This window comes from Bombina bombina, chromosome 3 (genome assembly GCF_027579735.1).
Source record: "Bombina bombina isolate aBomBom1 chromosome 3, aBomBom1.pri, whole genome shotgun sequence".
Classification (NCBI taxonomy): Eukaryota; Metazoa; Chordata; class Amphibia; order Anura; family Bombinatoridae; genus Bombina; species Bombina bombina.
Window position 1 is genome coordinate 1,038,851,445 of NC_069501.1, and position 24,073 is coordinate 1,038,875,517.

Here is a 24,073-nt window from a genome sequence, read left to right on the forward strand (position 1 = left end):
TTCTCTGAGACTGACTGCCTGGAGATTGAACGCTTGATTCTATCAAAGCGTGGTTTCTCCGAGTCGGTCATTGATACCTTAATACAGGCACGAAAGCCTGTCACCAGGAAAATCTACCACAAGATATGGCGTAAATATCTTTATTGGTGTGAATACAAGAATTACTCATGGAGTAAGGTTAGGATTCCAAGGATATTGTCCTTTCTCCAAGAGGGTTTGGACAAAGGATTATCAGCTAGTTCCTTAAAGGGACAGATTTCTGCTCTGTCTATTCTTTTGCACAAGCGTCTGGCAGAGGTTCCAGACGTTCAGGCATTTTGTCAGACTTTGGTTAGAATTAAGCCTGTGTTTAAACCTGTTGCTCCCCCGTGGAGCTTAAACTTGGTTCTTAAAGTTCTTCAAGGAGTTCAGTTTGAACCCCTTCATTCCATTGATATTAAGCTTTTATCCTGGAAAGTTATTTTTTTGATGGCTATTTCCTCGGCTCGGAGAGTCTCTGAGTTATCTGCCCTACAATGTGATTCTCCTTATCTGATTTTTCATGCGGATAAGGTAGTTCTGCGGACCAAACCTGGGTTTTTACCTAAGGTAGTTTCTAACAAGAATATCAATCAAGAGATTGTTGTTCCATCATTGTGTCCTAATCCTTCTTCAAAGAAGAAAGTCTTTTACATAATCTGGACGTAGTCTGTGCCTTGAAGTTTTACTTACAAGCTACTAAAGATTTTCGTCAAACATCTACTCTGTTTGTCGTTTACTCTGGACAGAGGAGAGGTCAAAAAGCTTCAGCAACCTCTCTTTCCTTTTGGCTTCGGAGCATAATACGCCTAGCCTATGAGACTGCTGGACAGCAGCCCCCTGAAAGGATTATAGCTCATTCTACTAGAGCTGTGGCTTCCACCTGGGCCTTTAAAAATGAGGCCTCTGTTGAACAGATTTGCAAGGCCGCGACTTGGTCTTCGCTTCACACTTTTTCCAAATTTTACAAATTTGATACTTTTGCTTCTTCAGAGGTTGTTTTTGGGAGAAAGGTTGTTCAGGCAGTGGTTCCTTCCGCTTAATCCCTGCCTTGTCCCTCCCATCATCCGTGTACTTTAGCTTTGGTATTGGTATCCCACAAGTAATGGATGATCCGTGGACTGGATACACTTAACAAGAGAAAACATAAGTTATGCTTACCTGATAAATTTATTTCTCTTGTAGTGTATCCAGTCCACGGCCCGCCCTGTCATTTTAAGGCAGGTCTAAATTTTAATTAAACTACAGTCACCACTGCACCCTATGGTTTCTCCTTTCTCTGTTTGTTTCGGTCGAATGACTGGATATGGCAGTTAGGGGAGGAGCTATATAGCAGCTCTGCTGTGGGTGATCCTCTTGCAACTTCCTGTTAGGAAGGAGAATATCCCACAAGTAATGGATGATCCGTGGACTGGATACACTACAAGAGAAATAAATTTATCAGGTAAGCATAAATTATGTTTTTCAGCAAACTTCTAATTACCTATTATTTGAGCTTTATTTCATTACGATTGTCATCTCAATCCTCCGCCCTCCATCTTGGATTAATGATTGACATTGTAGGCTCCCTTGTGTCAACCAATAATCCGATCCCCCCGGGGGACCAAACGCCTTTCGGCTATGTCAAGCGTATGTAATGCACCTGCGTTTGTAAGCCGCCGTCACACAGAGCTCTCACGTGCGTTCACATTTAGCGCATGCGCTATTACACTTTTATGGGACTTAGTCATTTTAGCAGCAATTTTCAGAGCGCTTGGTAAGTAAGTACATGGGTAAGTAAGGACACAACGCTTGCGCTGTGGATAGCAAAGCCGGGAGCGCGCATTGACTCTACGTATACAGCGAGTGGGACTGCTGTATACGTTACAGGGAATTAAATCCAGAAGTAGCGGGTGGGAGGAGCTGCTACCTAAAACGGAGCAAATAAAGTGGCGGTTTTCTTTATTAACTGGAAAGCAATATTAAAATTGGTTAAAATAAGACAAAATTGACATACACTTTAAGCCGGACAGATAGCTAAGCATGCTAATGCACTGTGGCTGAGTTCTGTAGCAACCCGAGGGTTGCAGGTTCGATCCCCGGCGAGGTCCACTCAGCCTTTCATCCTTCCGAGGTCGATAAAATGAGCAGCGCCTTGACACCCTTACGGGTGATTAGCTGCGCTTCACAAGTACCCAATACCTACATACACTTAGTGCTGGTTAAAATGCCAAATAATATATATGTATTTTTTTTTATTTATAAATATTAAAGGACCAGTAAATACAGTGGATTTGCACAATTAACAATTGAATGATAGAAAGACAATGCAATAGCACTTAGTCTGAACTTCAAATGAGAAGTAGACATAACTGAAATTTGTCAGAAAAAATATTTTTCCATTCCTCCTATATCATGTGACAGCCATCAGCCAATCACAAATGCATAAACGTATATTCTGTAAATTCTTGCACATGCTCAGTAGGAGCTGGTGACTCAAAAGGTTTAAATATAAAAAGACTGTGCAGTTTTTGTTAATGGCAGTAAATTGGGTAGTTGATTAAAATTGCAAGTTCTATCGGAATCGTGAAAGTTTAATTTTGACTTGAGTCTCCCTTTTAATGAAATATCAGTGAAATAATTTTTGAATAATTCTAGATTTTAGGATTCCTCATTTGGGGATTGGTACCTGAAGTTAATGAAATGCTCTGTAAATTTTACCTTTTTGTTTTGAGAATGAAATCACTGGTTCCTTTTATAAACGTGATTGGCATTCGCTATCATTAATTACTATTCTAGCTATGGAAAGGACAAGTGTTCCCATAGTTGTAGTGGAAACTTCATTTCCAAATCATAAGATTCATGAAGTAAACTACCGTGCAGAATTAATTGTGTTATGAAAAAAGTCCAGCTAAATCACATGTACGTGATTGCTGCCAGCTGGTATTTTAAATCAGTACTGAGCATGTTCTAGTGTTCAGTGAAAGAGCTGGGCAAACAGAGGTAATAACCAATCATGGAGACTTGAAATGAGTGTTTTGTATCTGCTTGATAACCACACACATAATATAAACTTCAAGGGACAGTCTACTCCAGAATTTTTATTGAGTTACACTCTGGGAGCTCTGTATACCAGAAAGAACATGCGTATGAGCTCCTATACATGAATAGTTTGTACCTATGTGTTAGTTGCTATTTGGCTGATAAGAACTTAAACAAATGCATTTCTTTTACTTTTCAATACCTGTACATCTATGTTTGGAAGAAGAAACAAATAATGCATTTAAAGGGACATAAAGCCCACAATTTTCTTTCATGATTCAGACAGAGCATGCAATTTTAAACTTTCCACTTTACTTCTATTTTTTTTTCTTTCGTTTTCTTGTTATCCATTGTTGAAAAGCAGTGACGTAAGATCGGGAGCATGCACTTATCTGCAGCACTATATGGCTGCAGTTTTGCAACAATGTTATGCATTAGCAAGAGCATTAGATGGCAGCACTTTGCCTGTCCTGTAGTGCTGCAGACATGTGTATGCAACCTATCTGGATATCTCTTTAACAAAGAACAAAATGAAAATGATGCAAATCTGATAATAGAAGTAAATTGGAATCTTTTTTTAAAAATTGTATTCTCTATCTGAATCATGTCATTTCGAGTCCCTTTAAGCTACACTTTTCAAATTTTTTGTGTGTGTTCTATTTAAAAAATAAAATAAAAAATGTCCCTTTTAAACAATAGTGGGTGGATCCTTTTTTAGCATTATGGAGGCAGCAAATCTATGTCTGGAACCTGGTTACATTCTTTTACAAGACTGGGTATAAAAAAAATACAAATACCAGATGCTGAAGTCCATGAAGATTTATTACCATAAGCTCTGTTTGCTATTTATTTTATTAGTACATTGTAAAATGCGTTGCAAAATAGAACAGGTATGCACATTTTGTGAGAAGTAATGGGTAAATCTGTTACAATTAGACACTATATTAATATGTTATTCTACTTTATATCGCTCAGAGGGAACCATTCATCAACATGTTAAAGGGACACTGAACCCAAATGTTTCTTTCATGGTTCAGATAGAGCATTTAAGCAACTTTCTAATTTACTTCCTATTATCAAATTTTCTTCATTCTCTTGGTATCTTTATTTGAAAAGCAAGAATGTTTAGATGCCGGCCCATTTTTGGTGAACAACCTGTCAACAAGTACTGTGCAGGGTACTGAACAAAAAAAAAACAGCTTAGATGCCTTTTTTTTCAAATAAAGATAGCAAGAGAACAAAGAAAAATTGATAATAGGAATAAATTAGAAAGTTGCTTAAAATCGCATGCTCTATCTGAATCACAAAATAAAACATTTGGGTTCAGTGTCCCTTTAAGTAAATTTTAAGTTAAACAAAATAAATATATATCAGAATAAATAAAGTAGATATTGCTTGCTCAGTATAAGCCTGTAATGAAATGTTTAATCTAAGCATTGCTCATTGGTCCTGTTAACTGCTGCCCATCCATAACATCTATCTATGCTGAATACTTTTTTCTATTGATATTCTGTTTGATCTTTAATTGTATCTACCGTTTGCATTATGATTCCCACTTGCTCTGTATATGTACATGGTTGCAATGTTCACTTATTTGGTATATTGTGGTATATTTTGTTTTTTTAATTCATTTGTTTTTCATTTGTATGGGGTTTGTTGACACTTGGTGGTTGCCATGGCAACAATTTTGGTGCAATTTCACACTGGGGGAGGGTCTTATGGAACAGTATAAATGTTTGCTTCATTCTATGTACTCTGGTCTGATGAAGGGATGTATTCCCCGAAACGTCACTGAATAAATCCAGTATTGTCAAGACCAGTGAGTGCTGTCTCCTGATTTCCATATTTTACACCATATTCTAGCACCCTGGCATTTGGAACTAAAGTGTTAGTGAGAGTGCACCTGCCAATACCTGCTGTATATATATATATATATATATATATATATATATATATATATATATATATATATACTGTATATTTTTATTTTTTGAGGGGGGAAATTTATGCACCTGTATAATTTCGTTTTGATGCATATTGTACATTTTCTGTTAATCCAATAAACCTTATTTCACTACAGAAATATTACTGTGTCCTTCAGTTATTTAATAGATCAAAATTAAATTTCTGATCCAAACACCCAATTATTTATAAATGAAAATCGTGGAAATTGTCAGGGGTGTCTAAACTTTTGCATACGACTGTGTGTATGTGTGTGTATATATATATATATATATATATATATATATATATGTGTGTGTGTATATATGTGTGTATATATATATATATATATATGTGTAATAAAGTAAGGGAAAAAAGGGGATGAGGAATATTCAAGAGGGCGCAGCACTCAGAAAGTAAGACCCTAAATATGGGAGTCTGTTTTAAGTTAGTTTAAAAAACCCAGTTTACTGGAATAGAGCAACTGGTTAATGTATATGTCTGGGTTTCCAAATGATAGAAATGCTGTAGATCAGAAAAAAGGTGATTATAGTTATTATTTAGTGTCACTATTAAAAGCTAATATTTAGTTGGAAAGCAAATGGTATCTAAAATGAATGTATACAATATACACAATTAACTTAGTTGGAATGCAGTTAACAATATTGTTGTTCTAGCCACATAACTAGTGTAGTACCCGCTGGATTGTGTGTGACAAATTAAGTGCACAAAGACATATATCAAAATGCAGCCACCTGTATCCAGGAGTGACCTAAATATTAGCAAAAGTCACTACGCTTGATACTTTAAATATTATGATAGCCTAAGCATACCATGCGTAGTAGTAATAATAATGATAGGAGAGTTTCAATATCAATCTAAATCACAACAAAAATAGCCCAATAAAGTTCAATACAGTTCAAAGTATAAGTCCAATATTGGTGGAAAGCTTCAATAGCTGTAGGTAGATGCAAGTAATGCAAAATGTTTAGGCAAATATAACAATGTATCCACGTTCCACAACGAGCCCGTTGGGAGTATACTTACACTCCGTTACCTCAATCTAATGAGGTAAGTGCCGCGCAGTGTATAGGTAGTTCTCCCTCCCGGTATCTGTGGTATAATGGAGCAGTGTCCTCTTACGATCCAGAGATCTCCTTAGCACTCTCTCTCGAATTTGGCTCAATCATGTAAGAGAAAGGAGATACAATAGTGCAACATTGTATGGGAATATCTCACTTTTTATTTATTTAACAATTGTGCGCTTACATCAAATGACCTAAATAGTATGAGGTAATTAAAAGCATTGGTATAAAAATTCTTTGTCCTTTGACTCCTGAACAAATACTGATAAAATCTGATAAAATCTGTGTATAATACAGATGGAACATACGGTAAAAAACAAGGAACCTGACGCGTTTCGAAGGGATATGGAACTTTTGTGCCCTTCTTCCTCAGAGGAATGCTTTTAATTACCTCATACTATTGAGGTCATTTGATGTAAGCGCACAATTGTTAAATAAATAAAAAGTGAGATATTCCCATACAATGTTGCACTATTGTATGTCCTTTCTCTTACATGATTGAGCCAAATTCGAGAGAGAGTACTAAGGAGATCTCTGGATCGTTAGAGGACACCGCTCCATTATACCACAGATACCGGGAGGGAGAACTACTTATACACTGCGCGGCACTTACCTCATTAGATTGAGGTAACGGAGTGTAAGTATACTCCCAACGGGCTCGTTGTGGAACGTGGATACATTGTTATATTTGCCTAAATATTTTGCATTACTTGCATCTACCTACAGCTATTGAAGCTTTCCACCAATATTGGACTTATACTTTGAACTGTATTGAACTTTATTGGGCTATTTTTGTTGTGATTTAGATTGATATTGAAACTCTCCTATCATTATTATTACTACTACGCATGGTATGCTTAGGCTATCATAATATTTAAAGTATCAAGCGTAGTGACTTTTGCTAATATTTAGGTCACTCCTGGATACAGGTGGCTGCATTTTGATATATGTCTTTGTGCACTTAATTTGTCACACACAATCCAGCGGGTACTACACTAGTTATGTGGCTAGAACAACAATATTGATAACTGCATTCCAACTAAGTTAATTGTGTATATTGTATACATTCATTTTAGATACCATTTGCTTTCCAACTAAATATTAGCTTTTAATAGTGACACTAAATAATAACTATAATCACCTTTTTTCTGATCTACAGCATTTCTATCATTTGGAAACCCAGACATATACATTAACCAGTTGCTCTATTCCAGTAAACTGGGTTTTTTAAACTAACTTAAAACAGACTCCCATATTTAGGGTCTTACTTTTTGAGTGTTGCGCCCTCTTGAATATTCCTCATCCCCTTTTTTCCCTTAATTTATTACACATTTTATTCTATCAGGTTCACTGTTCCCGGGGGCACAGTTTTCTCTGGATAGATATTCATAGGCAGCAAATTCATCACTCTAGTCACATTTGAATATACATTTTTAGGGTGTTTTTACAGCGCCACCCCTACACCCATCTTTTTTGCTCATATATATATATATATATATATATATATATATATATATATATATATATATATTGTTTACAGGGCCGGATTTACATCTCAGGTGCCTGTAGGCACAAAATCCTGAAGCGCCCCCCCCCCCACCCCACCCCCCAAAAAAAGTGGAAAAAAATGAAGACTTCTTTTATTATTATTTAGGACAACTAAAAATAAATATTAGATGTAAAATTACATTTTCCATTTTATGGAGATACACAAATACACACACCAATTGCAATATTTGTTGTAATGGAAGCTACACCAAAAATCAATATTCACTTGACTCAAATGGCCATACAATTTCTATTATGTATAACAAAAACAAATCATGTTAAACTTTTAATGCAAAATATTCAAAAGAAAACCCATTTAAAGGGACATAAAATGTGACAGTTTGCTAGGGCATTTTATTATTGCACTAGTGCTTGCACAGAAGTGTGTTAGCCTCTTGCAAAAGAGTTAAACACATAGTCAATGTCAGTTCTGAGACAGCAATACACATCTGTGCAGACCCAGATGTGCTCATAGGACATGTTTATTGACAAGCCATTAGTGTATTGCTTTTCTGGAGATAACTTTGACTATGTGCTTAACATTTTGTTGGAGTTAAACACAGTTTTGTGTAAACAATAGCAATATTAAAACTAGCAGCATGCAAGCTCATCAACAAACTGTGCAGCCAGTTGAAGAAAATATAAAATGTAGGTCTTTTATCCACTACATTAAAAAAAATTTGTGAACTCTGATATTTTTGGTACAAATACACACAGATGTTACATTTATTTTGTTCTGAAATATAAATATAATATGATGTTGCTCTCAAAGGAAAACATGGAATGTTGTAGATTATATGTAATCCAGGGTTCAACAAATGTGTTTAAAATTAGAAATTCAATTTACCAGAAAATACAAACATACCACACTTACTTGATAAAAGAAAAGATTAACAATTTTTAATGTGATGTGTGTGTGTATGTATGTATATATATATATATATATGCACACACATACATATACATACATACAAACAAATATGCCATGTGAGTGGTTTACACACATACACATTTTACAGCCGTACAGTCCACAAACTTTGTTGTCAAAGTGCCCTAAAGGCTGTTAATCACAATTGGCATCTTGTAATAAAGAGCAGAGCAGCACATAACCTCCTCACCTCCAATGCCTTTATAGAACAAAAACATTCATCCTGAAGCAGAATTTAACCCCCTGGCTATTAAAATGCACTACAGCACATAACAAGTGAATACACTGCAATCCTCTCTGGTAGCCAAGGGGTTAAAATGCTCTGCTTGTTATGTTGTCATTCTAGGCAGCATTAGAAGCCTGTACAGTCCTAACCTGTTGTTCTGAAGCTTTCATTTCTTCAACAAAAAGTATCTGCTACACATCAGCATGGAGCTTGGCTGTGTGAGGCAACAGAAGTACATCATAAAATAAAAGTGAAACTAAACATGCCTGGCGAAAATGGGAGGGGTTTAGTTTTAATCTTTGCCCCTCTCTCCTTCATGGCTCCCTCAACTGCTGTAACATATTCCCAATGAAACACTCAACTCTGTAAGCACCTGGCAGCACAATTCTTACTAAAATGAATGCCCTTACAATTTTTTTTTTTTTTTATTACTGACAGGCAGTAGGCACATGCCTACTGTGCCTAATGGAAAATCCGGACATATATATATATATATATATATATATATATATATATATATATATATATATATATATATATATATATATATATATGTGTGTGTGTGTGTATATATGTGTAAATATATATATATATATATATATATATATATATATATATATATATATATATATATATATAGCCAGCGGAGAGCCCTTTATGGGCTTTAAACATTACTAAGTGTTAATGCCTGGCAAATGGGAAAATGTAGTGCTGTGAGAGTGCCTGGCAAAGTGTAGTGACTCACCTCCCAGTTTAAAGAGGCTATCGTCTGTATCCTGGCCTCTCTTTCTGCTTTCTGTTAGTGGTCTACTGTTTTCTGCTCTCCCTCCCTGGTAACTGATTTAACCGTGGCATTGAGGTTGCAGCTTCCATAGGTTATTTAAGGTAGCACGGCTAAGGTAGGTTTAGTCAAGCTACCCTTTGTAAGACTGAGTGATGCTAAATGATGGTCTCCCCTTGACATAATTTGGTTTGCGCTGCGAACAGTGTCAGTGCCCATTATGGGTTGGAGGACCCCCTGCCGCTCTATCAGAAGGCCTCAGCCCTGTATACATAGCAGAGTTGTTTGGGACAGGTTAATGGGAGGAGCTTCACAGCCTAGGAGTGGGCCTCGGGTGACTCTCCCGCACAAAAACAGGTCAGAAGATCGCTAAGAACACCCTGATGCACTGCATATTTTCATGTCAGGTTAGCGCACTTGAGAACATGCGTTCAGGTTAGCGCATATGAGAATATGAGTTTAGGTTAGCGCATTTGAGAATATGAGTTTGGGTAAGCGAATATAAGAATATGAGTTCAGGTTAGCGCACAAGTATGGTGGTTTTTTTTTTCCCCCGTTGACTTCTATGGGGGAATAGGTTATCGCGTGCATGACATTCTAATTGCGCTAGAAGTAAGATGTTTGCCGTTATCGGGTTAGTCTGAGGGCGCAAACTTTTTACTCTAAACTCATAATACGAACGCAAACTGACGCGCACAAAAAGTTTACTCTAGCGTAAGAACTAAATAGTGCTCCACTCGTAATCTGGCCCTTAGTCGGTTAATAATAAAGTTAATTAATGACAATGAATAAATGCGACCAATGTTGGTCTTTCCTGCACTGTTGTTGTCCATGTGTTATTGTCCAATTGAAGGAGAAAAAGTGGGTAATGAATAGGGATGGGTGAATGTTTTACGAAATTCGAAAATTAAACAAATTTTAACACATTTGTTCAATAGTTTTGATTGTTTGTACAGCATTCTAACACTCGTTCACTGTAGTAGTATTTCTAATGCTTTTTTAAAATTTAATATTCAATTTGAATTTTTCTAATAATTCGATTTGAATTATAATTGTAATAGTATTTCTAAAGCTCTCTTTAAATGTAATATTCAAATTATGCAATATGCGAAATAGAAACATTCAAATTAATATATTTATATATATTTTGTATCAATTTACTAAATTCCCTACCACATGAACTATTGAACTTCTGAATAGTATTTGTTAAATCAAATATTACATTTGAAATTCAGAATGTGGTTATTCGATCTAATTATGAACATTTGAAAATGAAAGTAACATTCGAAAAACTGAAATGACTTTCAATTATCGATTTTTAATAGATTTTAATTCTTATCAACATTCGATTGGTTGAACGAATAGTCCTGTAGACATTCGTTTTTGACATTTTCAGCACATTCGCCCATCCCTAGCAATAAAGTATTTTGTTTATTGGACTGCATGGTAAATACCAAACTAGGCATTCATTTCCATATGTTCAGTCTTTTTGTACAAGTTCCCTAATGGTTCACATAAAATAAAATATTAGCTAAGAAGCCATAATCTTGTGACTGGAAAATACTTACATTCCTTGCATAATCCTTACTGCTCTGCATTAAAATCATCTGACCAACATATAACATACAGTATACAGAAGCCAGCATTCTTTATGGAAGCATCCAGTTATGGAACTGATAGTCTTAGCAACTGCAAAGCTAAACACAAGTTGCAATAATTAATGATGTCGTAGAAACAGACATATAAACTCTCTATCTATATTATCCCTTTCTCTGCTGCAGCCAGTTAATGACAGATAATAATAATCTCCTTCGCTAATGTATCAATTTGTAGCATATAGCTCGGTTATGGATCTGAATCTGTCAGGATCCAATTTAGCCTTTCTGGGGGGAGTAGAAAGACCACAAAAATAAATAAATACAGTATGTGTCATACTATTTTCTTGTGCATAATTAGCCTTTTTTTATAAGTATATACACTGTATTAACTGCCTGCTATTTCTTTGAAGGGTGTCAGGTTCAGAAATAATTTCTGAAAAGTATCACTTACATAAGTGGTAGTCCGTACATGGAATAGTGTTTCAGAAGACAAATATAATTTAAAAAATAGCTGAGATATACATGTGAAAGTATTGATTAAATAACGTGAACAATAGTCTAAGTAAATGCAATGTCTAAAAGTGTACGTTAAGCACAGGTCTACTTTATTATTGTTGGAAATACTTTTTTAAAATTTATTTTCACACCTTAAACCTAGACCAAACTTGTAACTTCCTCCTATCCCACTGCAGGGGCGTGATGCAGCATGCCCATGCACTGTTATGACTTCCCAATTTACTTCTATTATCAATTTTGCTTTATTCTCTTAGTATCCTTTATTGAAAAAGCAGCAATGTGCTAATGGAATGGGAGCTAGCTGAACTCATTGGTAAGCCAATAACAGCAGGCATATATGTGCAGCCACAAATCGACAGCTAGCTTTCAGCTCCTGAGCCTACCTCGGTATGCTGTTTAACTAAGGATTCCAAAAGAATGAAGCAAATTTGATAATAGAAGTAAACTGGAAAGTTGTTTAAATTTACATGCTGTATCTGAATTATGAAAGGGAAAAAAAAAGAAAAGCTGCACCGTCAGCCTGTCAAAAACAAAGCATATATCTTTAACAGTAAGTGGAGATACACACATAGTTAAAGTAACACTTGGGAGCTACAGATTGGATTTTTTCCACTATAATGTCCCTTTAACTTAAACTTTTATCCAGTGCATTTACTCCTATTAAAGTTTACTATCACTTTAAGCCTACACTTCATCTAGTAATATGGGCCTGTTAGATATAACCAGTGGTTCTTCCTAACTGCAGTTACAATCTATATTTTTTACTAGCTGAGCTCTTGTGAGAATAGATATAAACTGGTATTACTTTGATACTTTGCTATATAAGTACCACAATCAGCTTTGAAGACATTAGTTAACATGTTATATATTTTTTCCCCATCAGCCATGGATTATATGGCAGCTAGTACATCCATCACTGATGTGGACATGGAATTTGACAAGAATGTGCCTCAAATATGTGGAGTTTGTGGGGATAAAGCTACTGGATTCCACTTTAATGCCATGACATGCGAGGGCTGCAAAGGATTCTTTAGGTGAGTTAATAGTTTTTTAATTCTATTTATTGGGCCTTGGCTTAAAATGACACAAATGGATACACAACTGTGTAATGAAAGGCTTAAATAATATTTAATATGTATCTGTATATTTACAAAACTGTTTTTCATTAATTATGTCATTTGTGATTTTTCATTATTCTAGAACAAGCTCCTGAGTTTATAAATATCTACTAATTTCACAAGAAAACATAACCATGTTGGCAAGCTGCTTTAAAAATTAAATAAATATATATATATATATAGGGCCCAGTGGGCAATCATTACATCTGACAATAAAGTGTGCTTACATTTGGAAATCATATGAAAAGTGCACTAAACTCAAAATGTAATTAAGATTCAGACACAGCATGCAGTTTTAAATAAAATCCAAGGTATTTCTATTTTCAAATTTGCTCCATTCTATTTGTATCCTTGGTTGAAGAGTAAACATATGTAGGCTCATAGCATCACAGGAGTGTAGACCTGTCATCAACACTCTATGCTACAATGCATGACATGTTGCATATACTGCTACTATAGAGTGCTAAAGACACATGCAAACTCCAGTGCTTCTATAAACGCACCTAGATTTTCTCTTCAATAATGGATTACTTGAGAATAAAGCAAATTTAATGTCCAATCAAATCCATTACGTTACAAGTGGCAGGACTAATAGTGTCTGAGAACGCTGAATATTTGGTCTGTTCAGAACTCGCTTGTCTCCAGTGTTACCTCCTTGCAACTTGTGGACACTGAGTCTTGTTAAATGGCTAAAATCTGTAATAGAAGAAGCACTGGTCTTCTTCAGCTATTTCTGAACTGCTCTTTGACTTTCCCTTTTAACTTACTAAGTAAAACTAACATAAATCAGATAAAACATGCAGTTTTAAGAGACTTTCCAATTTATTTCCATTATCAAATTGTACACTGCCTTTTTATATGCACACTTTCAGAGACACCAGCTTTTACTGAGCATGTGCAAGAGATCACAGTGTACATTTATGGGTCTGTTATTGGCTAATGGCTGTCACATGATACAGTGAGCTGGCAAACTAAAATACATTTTAAAAATTGTCATAAAAAAAAATCTACTGCTCATTTTAAAATTTATAGCAAGTGCTATTGCATTGTTGTTTTAGTGTGTACTTGATTATGCAATTCTACTATCTTCAATAGTCCTTTAATATCAAGTTGAGGGCATAGATCTAACGAGAGAACAATCTTATCAAATTTGTCTTTTATTGATTTATTTATTACTTCATTTGTTTTATTCAGATGCAGTTACTCAAATTTAAAAGCGTGTTTCATAATTGTACATAAAAATATTGTACTTGTAAAAATAAAAGGGAAAATTGCAGTATGATAGCCAGGCTGGTAGTAGGAGTAGCAGCCACCATTGAACAAAAGCACACATCACAAACATTGTTCTTGCCTCACAAAACTGTTTGGCCATGCTACATAGTGATTAGGTACGGTAGCCAGTAAAGAGATTGGTGTTCCAAGAATAAAAAAAATACTTGGTTGCAAATACAACACAGTCAGCAAGGGGGCGCTCCATCAAACACAATGTGTCTGCAAAAACAATAAAAAATAATAAAACAATAGGACGATTTAGGTACACAATTAAAAAAACAGTTTTTTTCCCCAAAGTGATAGATGTTAGTTTTTTATTCAATAGCTGCACCAAGTTCTTGTATTGTCAAAAATGCTCAGACTGCTCCACATCAAAATCCAATCAAGAATTGGGAGGAAAAAATTGGGAGGATAAAAGATAAGGAATAGGTGTTCCACATAGTATAATACTGCAACTGGAGAACATAAACAATACTAATGAATGTTCAACTCAACATTTAGAGATGGCACTAAAGAATATTAGTGCAGATGCACAAACTGTTCTTCACAGCAAACAGAGGGCAGACCCTCCCTCAACTATGGTTAGAGCACATCACAGAATGTCCAGTAAGATCAGGAGTAAAATCAGTAGTTTCTCAGCTATAAGCTTCAGAAATAACCAACAAATGTTAGCAGGGCTATTTAAATCATAGTAGCATCCTATGTGAAAGGTCATGTATATGTTGCCAAAGCAACCAGGTTAAATACATACAAATCCTACAATAAAAATATTCATATTCCAAATAATACAATTAAAATGTATGTCCACAAACTTATATAACAAATACATGAAAATATTCATACTGACATCTATAGCATACATTATAAAATAATAATTACCTCTACTTTAGAAACCCTGTATCATAAATACATTAGTCCAGTCCAAATAATAATAAGTTGAACATTTTGTTTGTACTTTTTGCTTTCTCCAGTATTATGCTATGAGGGGCCCCTATTGCAGGTCCTGGAAGGCTTACAAAATGTGCCTTATGAGATGTAATCACTATCGGCTAAGAAAAGACAGGTAAACAAGAAAGCTGCTTTGTTAGGGGGGAAGCACTTACAACATTAAAACCACCTTAAGGGAAAGAGAAGAGGGCAGGGCTACACCAATCTCTTTCTTTAAAGGGACACTGGACTATAAAATATTTTCCCTTAATATGTTTCAAATGGCTTCTTATCCCTACTGCAGAGTATTAAATGTATGGGGGATTTTTTGTATGTGTTTATTTTTGTATTTGATCTGATTTTGCCCATTAAACCATCACCTGTTGTTCTCAACTACATGCTAAGAAAATAGGCTGAGCCTGCAAGTAAAGCAGACCTACTAATGTTATCTATGTTTGCACATAGGTAGTGAAATGCTAATTATTGCTGGGCACTGGCACAACCATTTCAGATACAAAAATATTTACCTATTACCCACTGTGAGACTAATCAGTGCTCCTGTTTACATAGTTTTTATGCACAGAATATGTTTTTTATTCATATTTTCAGAGTAGATGGTGGTCTCTACAGACAAAAACAGCTATTTGAAGTAACATTCTAATGGTAAAGAAGCTGTTTTTCAAATACACTCTAGCGGCTAAAATAAACCATTGGGAACACATTAAAGGGAGTACAATCTCTCTTTAGCTGCACATGTGCAAGTAACAATTCTTATGTTATAAATGTGTATTAGTCTGTGATTGGTTAGCAAGGGTCATTCTATTCTGGAAGACACAAAATCAGTAGTAAGAGAAAAAAAACCCATAAAACAGTATACTAATTTGGCATTATTTATTGCACAATTCGTTTTGTATATGAAGGTACTTTATAATGTAGCTTACAATTTGTGCTTAAAGGGATACGAAACCCAACACTTTTACTTCATGATTCAGATAGAGCACACGATTTTAAACAACTTTCTAATTTACTTCTATGATCAATTTGTATTTGCTCTCTTGGTATCTTTTGTTGAAAAGTGGGGGCGTATGCTTAGGAGCCAGCCCAGTTCTGGAGCAATATATGGCAGCAGTTTTGCAAGAATGTTATCCATTTGCAAGAGCAGTAGATAGCAGCACTATTTCCTGCCCTGTAGTTCTCATCAAGGGAATGAAGCAAATTTGATAATAGAAGTAAATTGGAAACTTTTTAAAAAAAAATGTTTATGTTTTGTCTGAATCACAAAAGAAATGTTTTTGGCTTTCATGTCCCTTTAATTATTATTATTTTTATTTTTTTAAAACAAACGTTAATTTGTTTGAAAAAAACATAAAAAGGGGGGGGGGGCACAATGATGGTTTCAAAGATTTATAGTGTATGTGTAATTCTATTTGCAAACATTGCATTGCTTGCCTGAGGTCCTGTTTAGATTTTAAAGGTTAGTCATGATTTACTCTAAACCATAATGAAGCAATAACAAAATAGTGTAAAATCGGTTTAGTGGAAATTCTTAAACAGAAACAAGTTTGTTTCTGTTAGTAGTTATGAGTCATATTTATAGTAGAACTTTTCTATTGATGGCAACACAACTTTCTGTTCATATGTATACATATTTATAGTGTGGGCAGATACAGTTATGTAAAAGTGCCTTGGAATTGTTTTATCATTAGAAGAGAAACCATTTATACTTTCTGCAAATGTTTTAGAAATGCTGCAGATTAAAGGGATACTGAACCCTTTAATCTGCAGCATTTCTAAAACATTTTTTCTTTAAAGTGAAAGTCAATCCTAGCGTTTGTGAAACACTATGATTGACCATTGTAACAAATAAAGGCTCTTTTATTTGTTACAAGTGTTCGCTATTCTAAGGCAGCCCATGGCAGAATGCTATTTTGCTTGAGAGGGGATGTCTTCACCTCTTAGCCAATAGCCATGCTGTAAATCCTGCTTGCCTCCCTGTGGTGCCGGATTTCCCGCACGCTATTTGCTAAGAGGTGGAAACTTCACCTCTTAGCAAAACTAAATTTCAAAACAAAATAAATTGCAGTTATATGTTCATGCTGTGCAAGTGATAATCAACAAAAGATACAAAGATAAAAAATATGCAATTTTATAAAAGGGACAATTAGTTCAAGGGATATAAAAATGCAAAAAGAAAACGCGTAAGCGTTTTATTATTGCACTACGGCCTGAACATCATTATGTTAAAACCCCAGCAAGGGGGTTAAATGCATAGTTAAAGTCAGATCCAGATCTTCAATGCACTACTGGAAACTTGTTGAACATATTTCATGAGCCAATGACGAGAAACGTGTGTTTGCAGATCGCCAGTTAGCTTTCAGTAATGCATTGCTGCTCCTGAGCCTAGATATACATTTCAACAAAGCATACCAAGATAATAAAATACATTTGATAATAGAAGTAAAGTAGTATGATCTGTCTAAACCATGAAAGTTTAATTCCTGACCCTTTACAAATGATTAGGAAAAAACTAAACAGATTTATTCCAAAATACAACTCCAAGTTAAAGGGACAGTCTACTCCAAAAATGTTATTGTTCAAAAAGATAGATATTGCCTTTACGACCCATTCCCCAGCTTTACATAACCAACACTGTTATATTAATATACTTCATAACCTTTAAACATCTACATTTCTGCCTGTTTCTAAGCACCTGCAGGTGCTTCTTATCTCAATGCATTTTTATAGCTTTTCACAGCAAGACACTGCTTATTCATGTGTGCCATATAGATAACAATGTGTTCACTCCCATGGAGTTATTCATGAGGCAGCACTAATTGGCTAAAATGTAAGTTTGTCAAATGCACTGAGATAAGGAGGTAGTCTGCAGAGGCTTAGAAAACACAGCATATTGCTTTAAAAAAAAAAAAAAATACCTAATAGAAATGCAATATGTTAGCTTGATATTAATGTGATGATAAATCTGAGCGTTTAAAAACTCTACGATTTACCATCACTAAACATAAAGTGAACTTTCAGTTATTAATTAGTGTAAAAAAAAAAAGGGTGCTATACTCGCCTTCTGTTCCACGGCACCTCACTAAAGTCAGCGAATTGGCCGCCCACAGCACAGTGCTCTTTACCAATGAGGTGTCGTTTGCACCTCTAAACCAATAGCCGTGCTAGCACACAGAACACTGTCAGATGACTAGCACAGCTATTGGTTTAGAGCTGGAAATGTCACCTAATTGAGAAAAGAGCACTGTGCCGCGGGTGGCCAGGGGCACTGACTTTATCGAGGTGCCGCTGCACAGACAGAGTTTAGCACCCTCTTTTACTAACTCATCACTGTAAGTCCTGTTTATTTTTAGTGATGGTAAATACTAGCATTTTTTAAACTCTTGGATTTACCGATTGAATAAATGTTAAATTTTCCAGACGTAAATTTGAGGGATTATTTCTTTATTTTTGCAAATGAAAGTTAACTTTCCCTTTAATAAATATGTTTGAATATTGAATATAAACACTTATGTGCGAGTATCAAAATAACATTTTTATTTAATTCTACTTTATGATCAGTTAGCTCAGCACTTATAGCGGTATCATGATTAAATTATTTAAGTGATGTTTTTTTGTATTTAATACAATGAAAATTATAAAGCACAGCAGTATAGGTTAATGTTTGAAAAATATTAAAAAAAATATGCCTTGGCATCCAGGCAGGATTTTGATTCCGTGCAAGCATTAGGATGCTGCAAGCACTCAAAATGTCATTAATCTTTGAAAACATATTATATTTACGGTATTTAGAACCACAACCTATTAATTAATGTGTAATAAGTGATTGTCTTACACGCTAGCATAGTGCTTTTCCACATCAGGCAAATAATAATTAAAACAAATGCTTAGAAATTATTTTGACTCCACCCATATCTTTATATATACAGTATATATATATATATATATATATATATATATATACAGGTAGCCCTCAGTTTACGCCGGGGTTAGGTTCCAGAAGGAATGGTTGTAAATCGAAACCGTTGTAAATTGAAACCCAGTTTATAATGTAAGTCAATGGGAAGTGAGAGAGATAGGTTCCAGGCCCCTCTCAAAATTGTCATAAGTAACACCTAATACATTATTAGCTTTGAAATGAAGACTTTAAATGCTAAACAGCATTATAAACCTAATAAAATAATCACACAACACAGAATATATAATTAAACTAAGTTAAATGAACAAAAACATTTGCTAAACAGCATTATAAACCTAATAAAATAATCACACAACACAGACTTCACTTGCATTTTTCTGCAAACAGTTTTTTTCTTTGCATTCCAATCTGGACTGATTTATAGACAGGAAGATCTTGTTCCTTTGAAATCTGCTCGATAGCTCAGGTCTGGTTAAACTGATTAATTTCAGCTTCCTTGGCTTTGCTGCAACACAAGCGGACAGCTCCACCTACTGGCTATTTTAATAAATGCTCTGCTTCTCAATGCTTTTCAATAGCAGTCACATGACTTGAAAAAAAGGTTGTTATTCTGAAACGGTGTAAATTGAACCGTTGTAAAACGAGGGCAACCTGTGTATATATATATATACACACACACACACACACACACACACACACACACACTTCCAAAAAGGTACATACAGCACTAGCAGCGTAAGATACATCTTTCCTGGGTGTCCGGCCTTAATGTACACACTCCAATAATCATCCAGACCCCACAGACCGTAGTACCCAAGATAGAGGGAGGCGGCACTCACTGGGCTTTTCAAAATTCAAAGCTTTAATGTGACGTTTTGGAGTAATGAGCCCTTTCTTCAGACATGAAAACCTGTGTATAACAGTGCATATTTATACATACAAACAATTTACTAACTCGCCTCCTTTTGTGAAGCCGTATTGTGTTCCGGTGTGTCAAACTAATTTCTGGGAAAACCGCAAACTGGATGTGGCTTGTGGTTGTTATGGAGTATAATAAACAAACTGACTCAGGACCAGCTGAAAAGCTACTCCGGTCAAAATCATGTGCACACAAAGCACAATTGCACATAATTTTGACCGAAGTAGTTTTCAGCCAGTTTTATTGGAGTGTATATATATTATCTTCTGTTGATGTATGAATAAAGTCATTGTATTTGAATTTACAAATCCTGAGAGTGCCCTTCTTGATACGGATCTACATAGCTACATTTTGAGGATTGCACCCAGGTCTACTATACACCACCTTGGTTCGAGTGCTGGGCCACAGGCTAATTGTTATACTATATATATATATATATATATATATATTTATATAAATATAATTATATAATATGTATGTATGTGTGGGTCAGTGAGTGTGTATGCACCTGGTATTAGTTGGTGTATTCAGAATTTAATTATTTTTAGTTTCTAATATAAGTTTTATAGGCCACTAAAGCCAGACTCAAACTGAATGAATATACATTTTTTTGTAACCTGTTACAGGTAACTGAAGAGTATATGTGTGTGTATATGTATATGTATATGTATATATGTGTGTGTGTGTGTGTGTGTGTGTGTGTGTATATATACACTGCTCAAAAAAATAAAGGGAACACTTAAACAACACAATGTATCTCCAAGTCAATCACACTTCTGTGAAATCAAACTGTCCATTTAGGAAGCAACACTGAGTGACAATCAATTTCACATGCTGTTGTGCAAATGGGATAGACAACAGGTGGAAATTATAGGCAATTAGCAAGACACCCCCAATAAAGGAGTGGTTCTGCAGGTGGTGACCACAGACCACTTCTCAGTTCCTATGCTTTCTGGCTGATGTTATGGTCACTTTTGAATGCTGGTGGTGCTTGCACTCTAGTGGTAGCATGAGACGGAGTCTACAACCCACACAAGTGGCTCAGGTAGTGCAGCTCATCCAGGATGGCACATCAGTGCGAGCTGTGGCAAGAAGGATTGCTGTGTCTGTCAGCGTAGTGTCCAGAGCATGGAGGCGCTACCAGGAGACAGGCCAGTACATCAGGAGACGTGGAGGAGGCCGTAGGAGGGCAACAACCCAGCAGCAGGACCGCTACCTCCGCCTTTGTGCAAGGAGGAACAGGAGGAGCACTGCCAGAGCCCTGCAAAATGACCTCCAGCAGGCCACAAATGTGCATGTGTCTGCTCAAACGGTCAGAAACAGACTCCATGAGGGTGGTATGAGAACCCAACGTCAACAGGTGGGGGTTGTGCTTACAGTCCAACACCGTGCAGGACGTTTGACATTTGCCAGAGAACACCAAGATTGGCAAATTCGCCACTGGCGCCCTGTGCTCTTCACAGATGAAAGCAGGGGCACACTGAGCACATTTGACAGACGTGACAGTCTGGAGACGCCGTGGAGAACGTTCTGCTGCCTGCAACATCCTCCAGCATGCCCAGTTTGGCAGTGGGTCAGTAATGGTGTGGGGTGGCATTTCTTTGAGGGGCCGAACAGCCCTCCATGTGCTCGCCAGAGGTAGCCTGACTGCCATTAGGTATCAAGATGAGATCCTCAGACCCCTTGTGAGACCATATGCTGGTGCGGTTGGCCCTGGGTTCCTCCTAATGCAAGACAATGCTAGACCTCATGTGGCTGGAGTGTGTCAGCAGTTCCTGCAAGACGAAGGCATTGATGCTATGGACTGGCCCTCCCGTTCCCCAGACCTGAATCCAATTGAGCACATCTGGGACATCATGTCTCGCTCCATCCACCAACTTCACTTTGCACCACAGACTGTCCAGGAGTTGGTGGATGCTTTAGTCCAGGTCTGGGAGGAGATCCCTCAGGAGACCATCCGCCACCTCATCAGGAGCATGCATAGGCGTTGTAGGGAGGTCATACAGGCACGTGGAGGCCACACACACTACTGAGCCTCATTTTGACTTGTTTTAAGGACATTACATCAAAGTTGGATCTGCCTGTAGTGTGTTTTTCCACTTTAATTTTGAGTGTGACTCCAAATCCAGACCTCCATGGGTTGAAAATTTTGATTTCCATTTTTTAATTTTTGTGTGATTTTGTTGTCAGCACATTCAACTATGTAAAGAACAAAGTATTTAATTAGAATATTTTATTCATTCAGATCTAGGATGTGTTATTTTAGTGTTCCCTTTATTTTTTTGAGCAGTGTATATATATATATATATATATATATATATGTGTGTGTGTATGTATGTGTGTGTATATATATATATATATATATATATATATATATGTACTGTATGTATATACATATACACACAGTATATGTTTTGGGGTTGGGAAGGTGCTTTATAATATAGAAGTTGTAGAACGATCAATGAAAATCAGATCTAACAATTATTTCTACAGTTATATACTGAACAGCATTTAAAACAGTATAATTAGTGCAGCTAAAAGATGACTGAAATAGTCCAAAATGTGTTTCTAAAGAAGTAGATGTGAGCGCAAAAAACGTCCTGTTTTTATTTTCTGCAATGCGTAATAAAGTACAGTATAACAGAACCTTTAATATGACCAAGAAATACTAGGAGGACCCTAAGGGTGACTACTCACTTGGATAAACCTCAATCTGATGAGGTAAAAGCCACGGTTATGGCTTGAGAACCGCCTGGCACATCCAATTCTCAGCTTCTTTGTCATCTGGGATAAGGTAGTACTTCCGTTTTACCTCTATATCAGTGGAATTGCTTTGTCGTATATACTTTCTTGCTTCCTGGACTCCTGTATTTTCCTTGAGTTAAAAGCACAGATAAGAGAGAACAAGATAGTGTAATACAGTTTGTTAATGAATCAATAAAGCAAACATAGACACTTACATCTTAAACCCTCATTTTACAGAAATGTATTCTTTAAAGGAATATAAAAGTCCAATATTAAAATGCTGTGATGCACTAAAGAACTTAAACATTTTACTGTTGTGATCCTTTGACTTTGTGTTTAGTCTCTGCAAAATACTTATACAAATTCCATAAGCAACATAATGAAATCCCTATGACACCGTACAAAGAGCTAAAATACAATATCAATGTATTATCTAGTTAATACATCTGATTACCAAGAGATAAGTATAGTATATTTACTTAAAGGGCCATAATACCCAAATGTTTAAACACTTGAAAGTGATGCAGCATAGCTGTAAAAAGCTGACTAGAAAATATCTCCTGAACATCTCTATGTAAAAAAGAAAGATATTTTACCTCAAAAGTTCCTCAGTAGCCACCTCCCATTGTAAAGGATTTCTAAGCAGCATTTTAGTGTGTCTGTCCTAGGACAGCTTAGGGGATGAGCCTCGTGAACTCTCATATTATTTCACCAATCAGGTAAAGGAAGCTTACTATGAAATCTCATGAGAGTTAAGTCAAATCTCATGAGATCACAGTAAGAGTTCATGACCTCAGCACTGCTGATGCTGATTGGCTGCTGTTCATTTCTTCAATTTTTTTTACCTGCAGCTGGGAGCAGCTGAGTATAACTTTTTACACAGAACTTACACTGCTGAGCTGAGGAAATTGTGAGGTAAAATATCTTCCTTTTTTACATAGAGATGCTCAGGTGATATTTTCCTGTCAGCTTTTTCCAGTTATACTGCATCAGTTTCAAGTGATTTAGCATCTGAGTATTATGTCCCTTTAAATAACCATACAGAGTACCAATGGTCAATATGCCATTACCCAAAGAAGCAGTAAAAATATTGTTTTTAGAACAGGTGTTGGATATAGGCATCCAGTACATGATGAAGGATGATCCACCAATGAATAAAATACATCACTAATAACAATGACTATTTACAAGGCTAATCGTGTGAGCGATTTGACAGTATAATAAAGACTTCTCACGAATGTGACAAGGGGTGGATACAAATCTTCTTTTTTTCCCAAGTGAATCTATTTTTGAGAACTATCTAGTCCATTATCTTGGCCATAAAATTACATGGTTATTAGTAGGCACTTCCGGATTTAAAAAAAAAAAAAAAGAATAAATTAAACTCGTTTCTCACCCTGTTTCAAATAAATGTTGTGAAACTAAAAAAGAAACTCAATTATATATGAATTTGATTTTCTTATACACTTGTGACATGTAGCATTTTAAGGGTATTG

The 24,073-nt window shown here is 35.8% G+C and overlaps 1 protein-coding gene across 2 annotated transcripts in view; it reads left to right on the forward strand.

The window, feature by feature from the left end:
• VDR (vitamin D receptor) overlaps window positions 1-24,073 on the forward strand; it is a 401,245-nt gene that overhangs the window by 175,062 nt on the left and 202,110 nt on the right. For both annotated transcript variants that reach the window (XM_053708254.1, XM_053708253.1), the window contains one exon: window positions 12,546-12,696. In XM_053708254.1, the coding sequence (XP_053564229.1) occupies window positions 12,548-12,696 (149 nt within the window). In that variant the 5' untranslated portion in view covers window positions 12,546-12,547. The remainder of the gene's footprint in view (window positions 1-12,545; window positions 12,697-24,073) is intronic.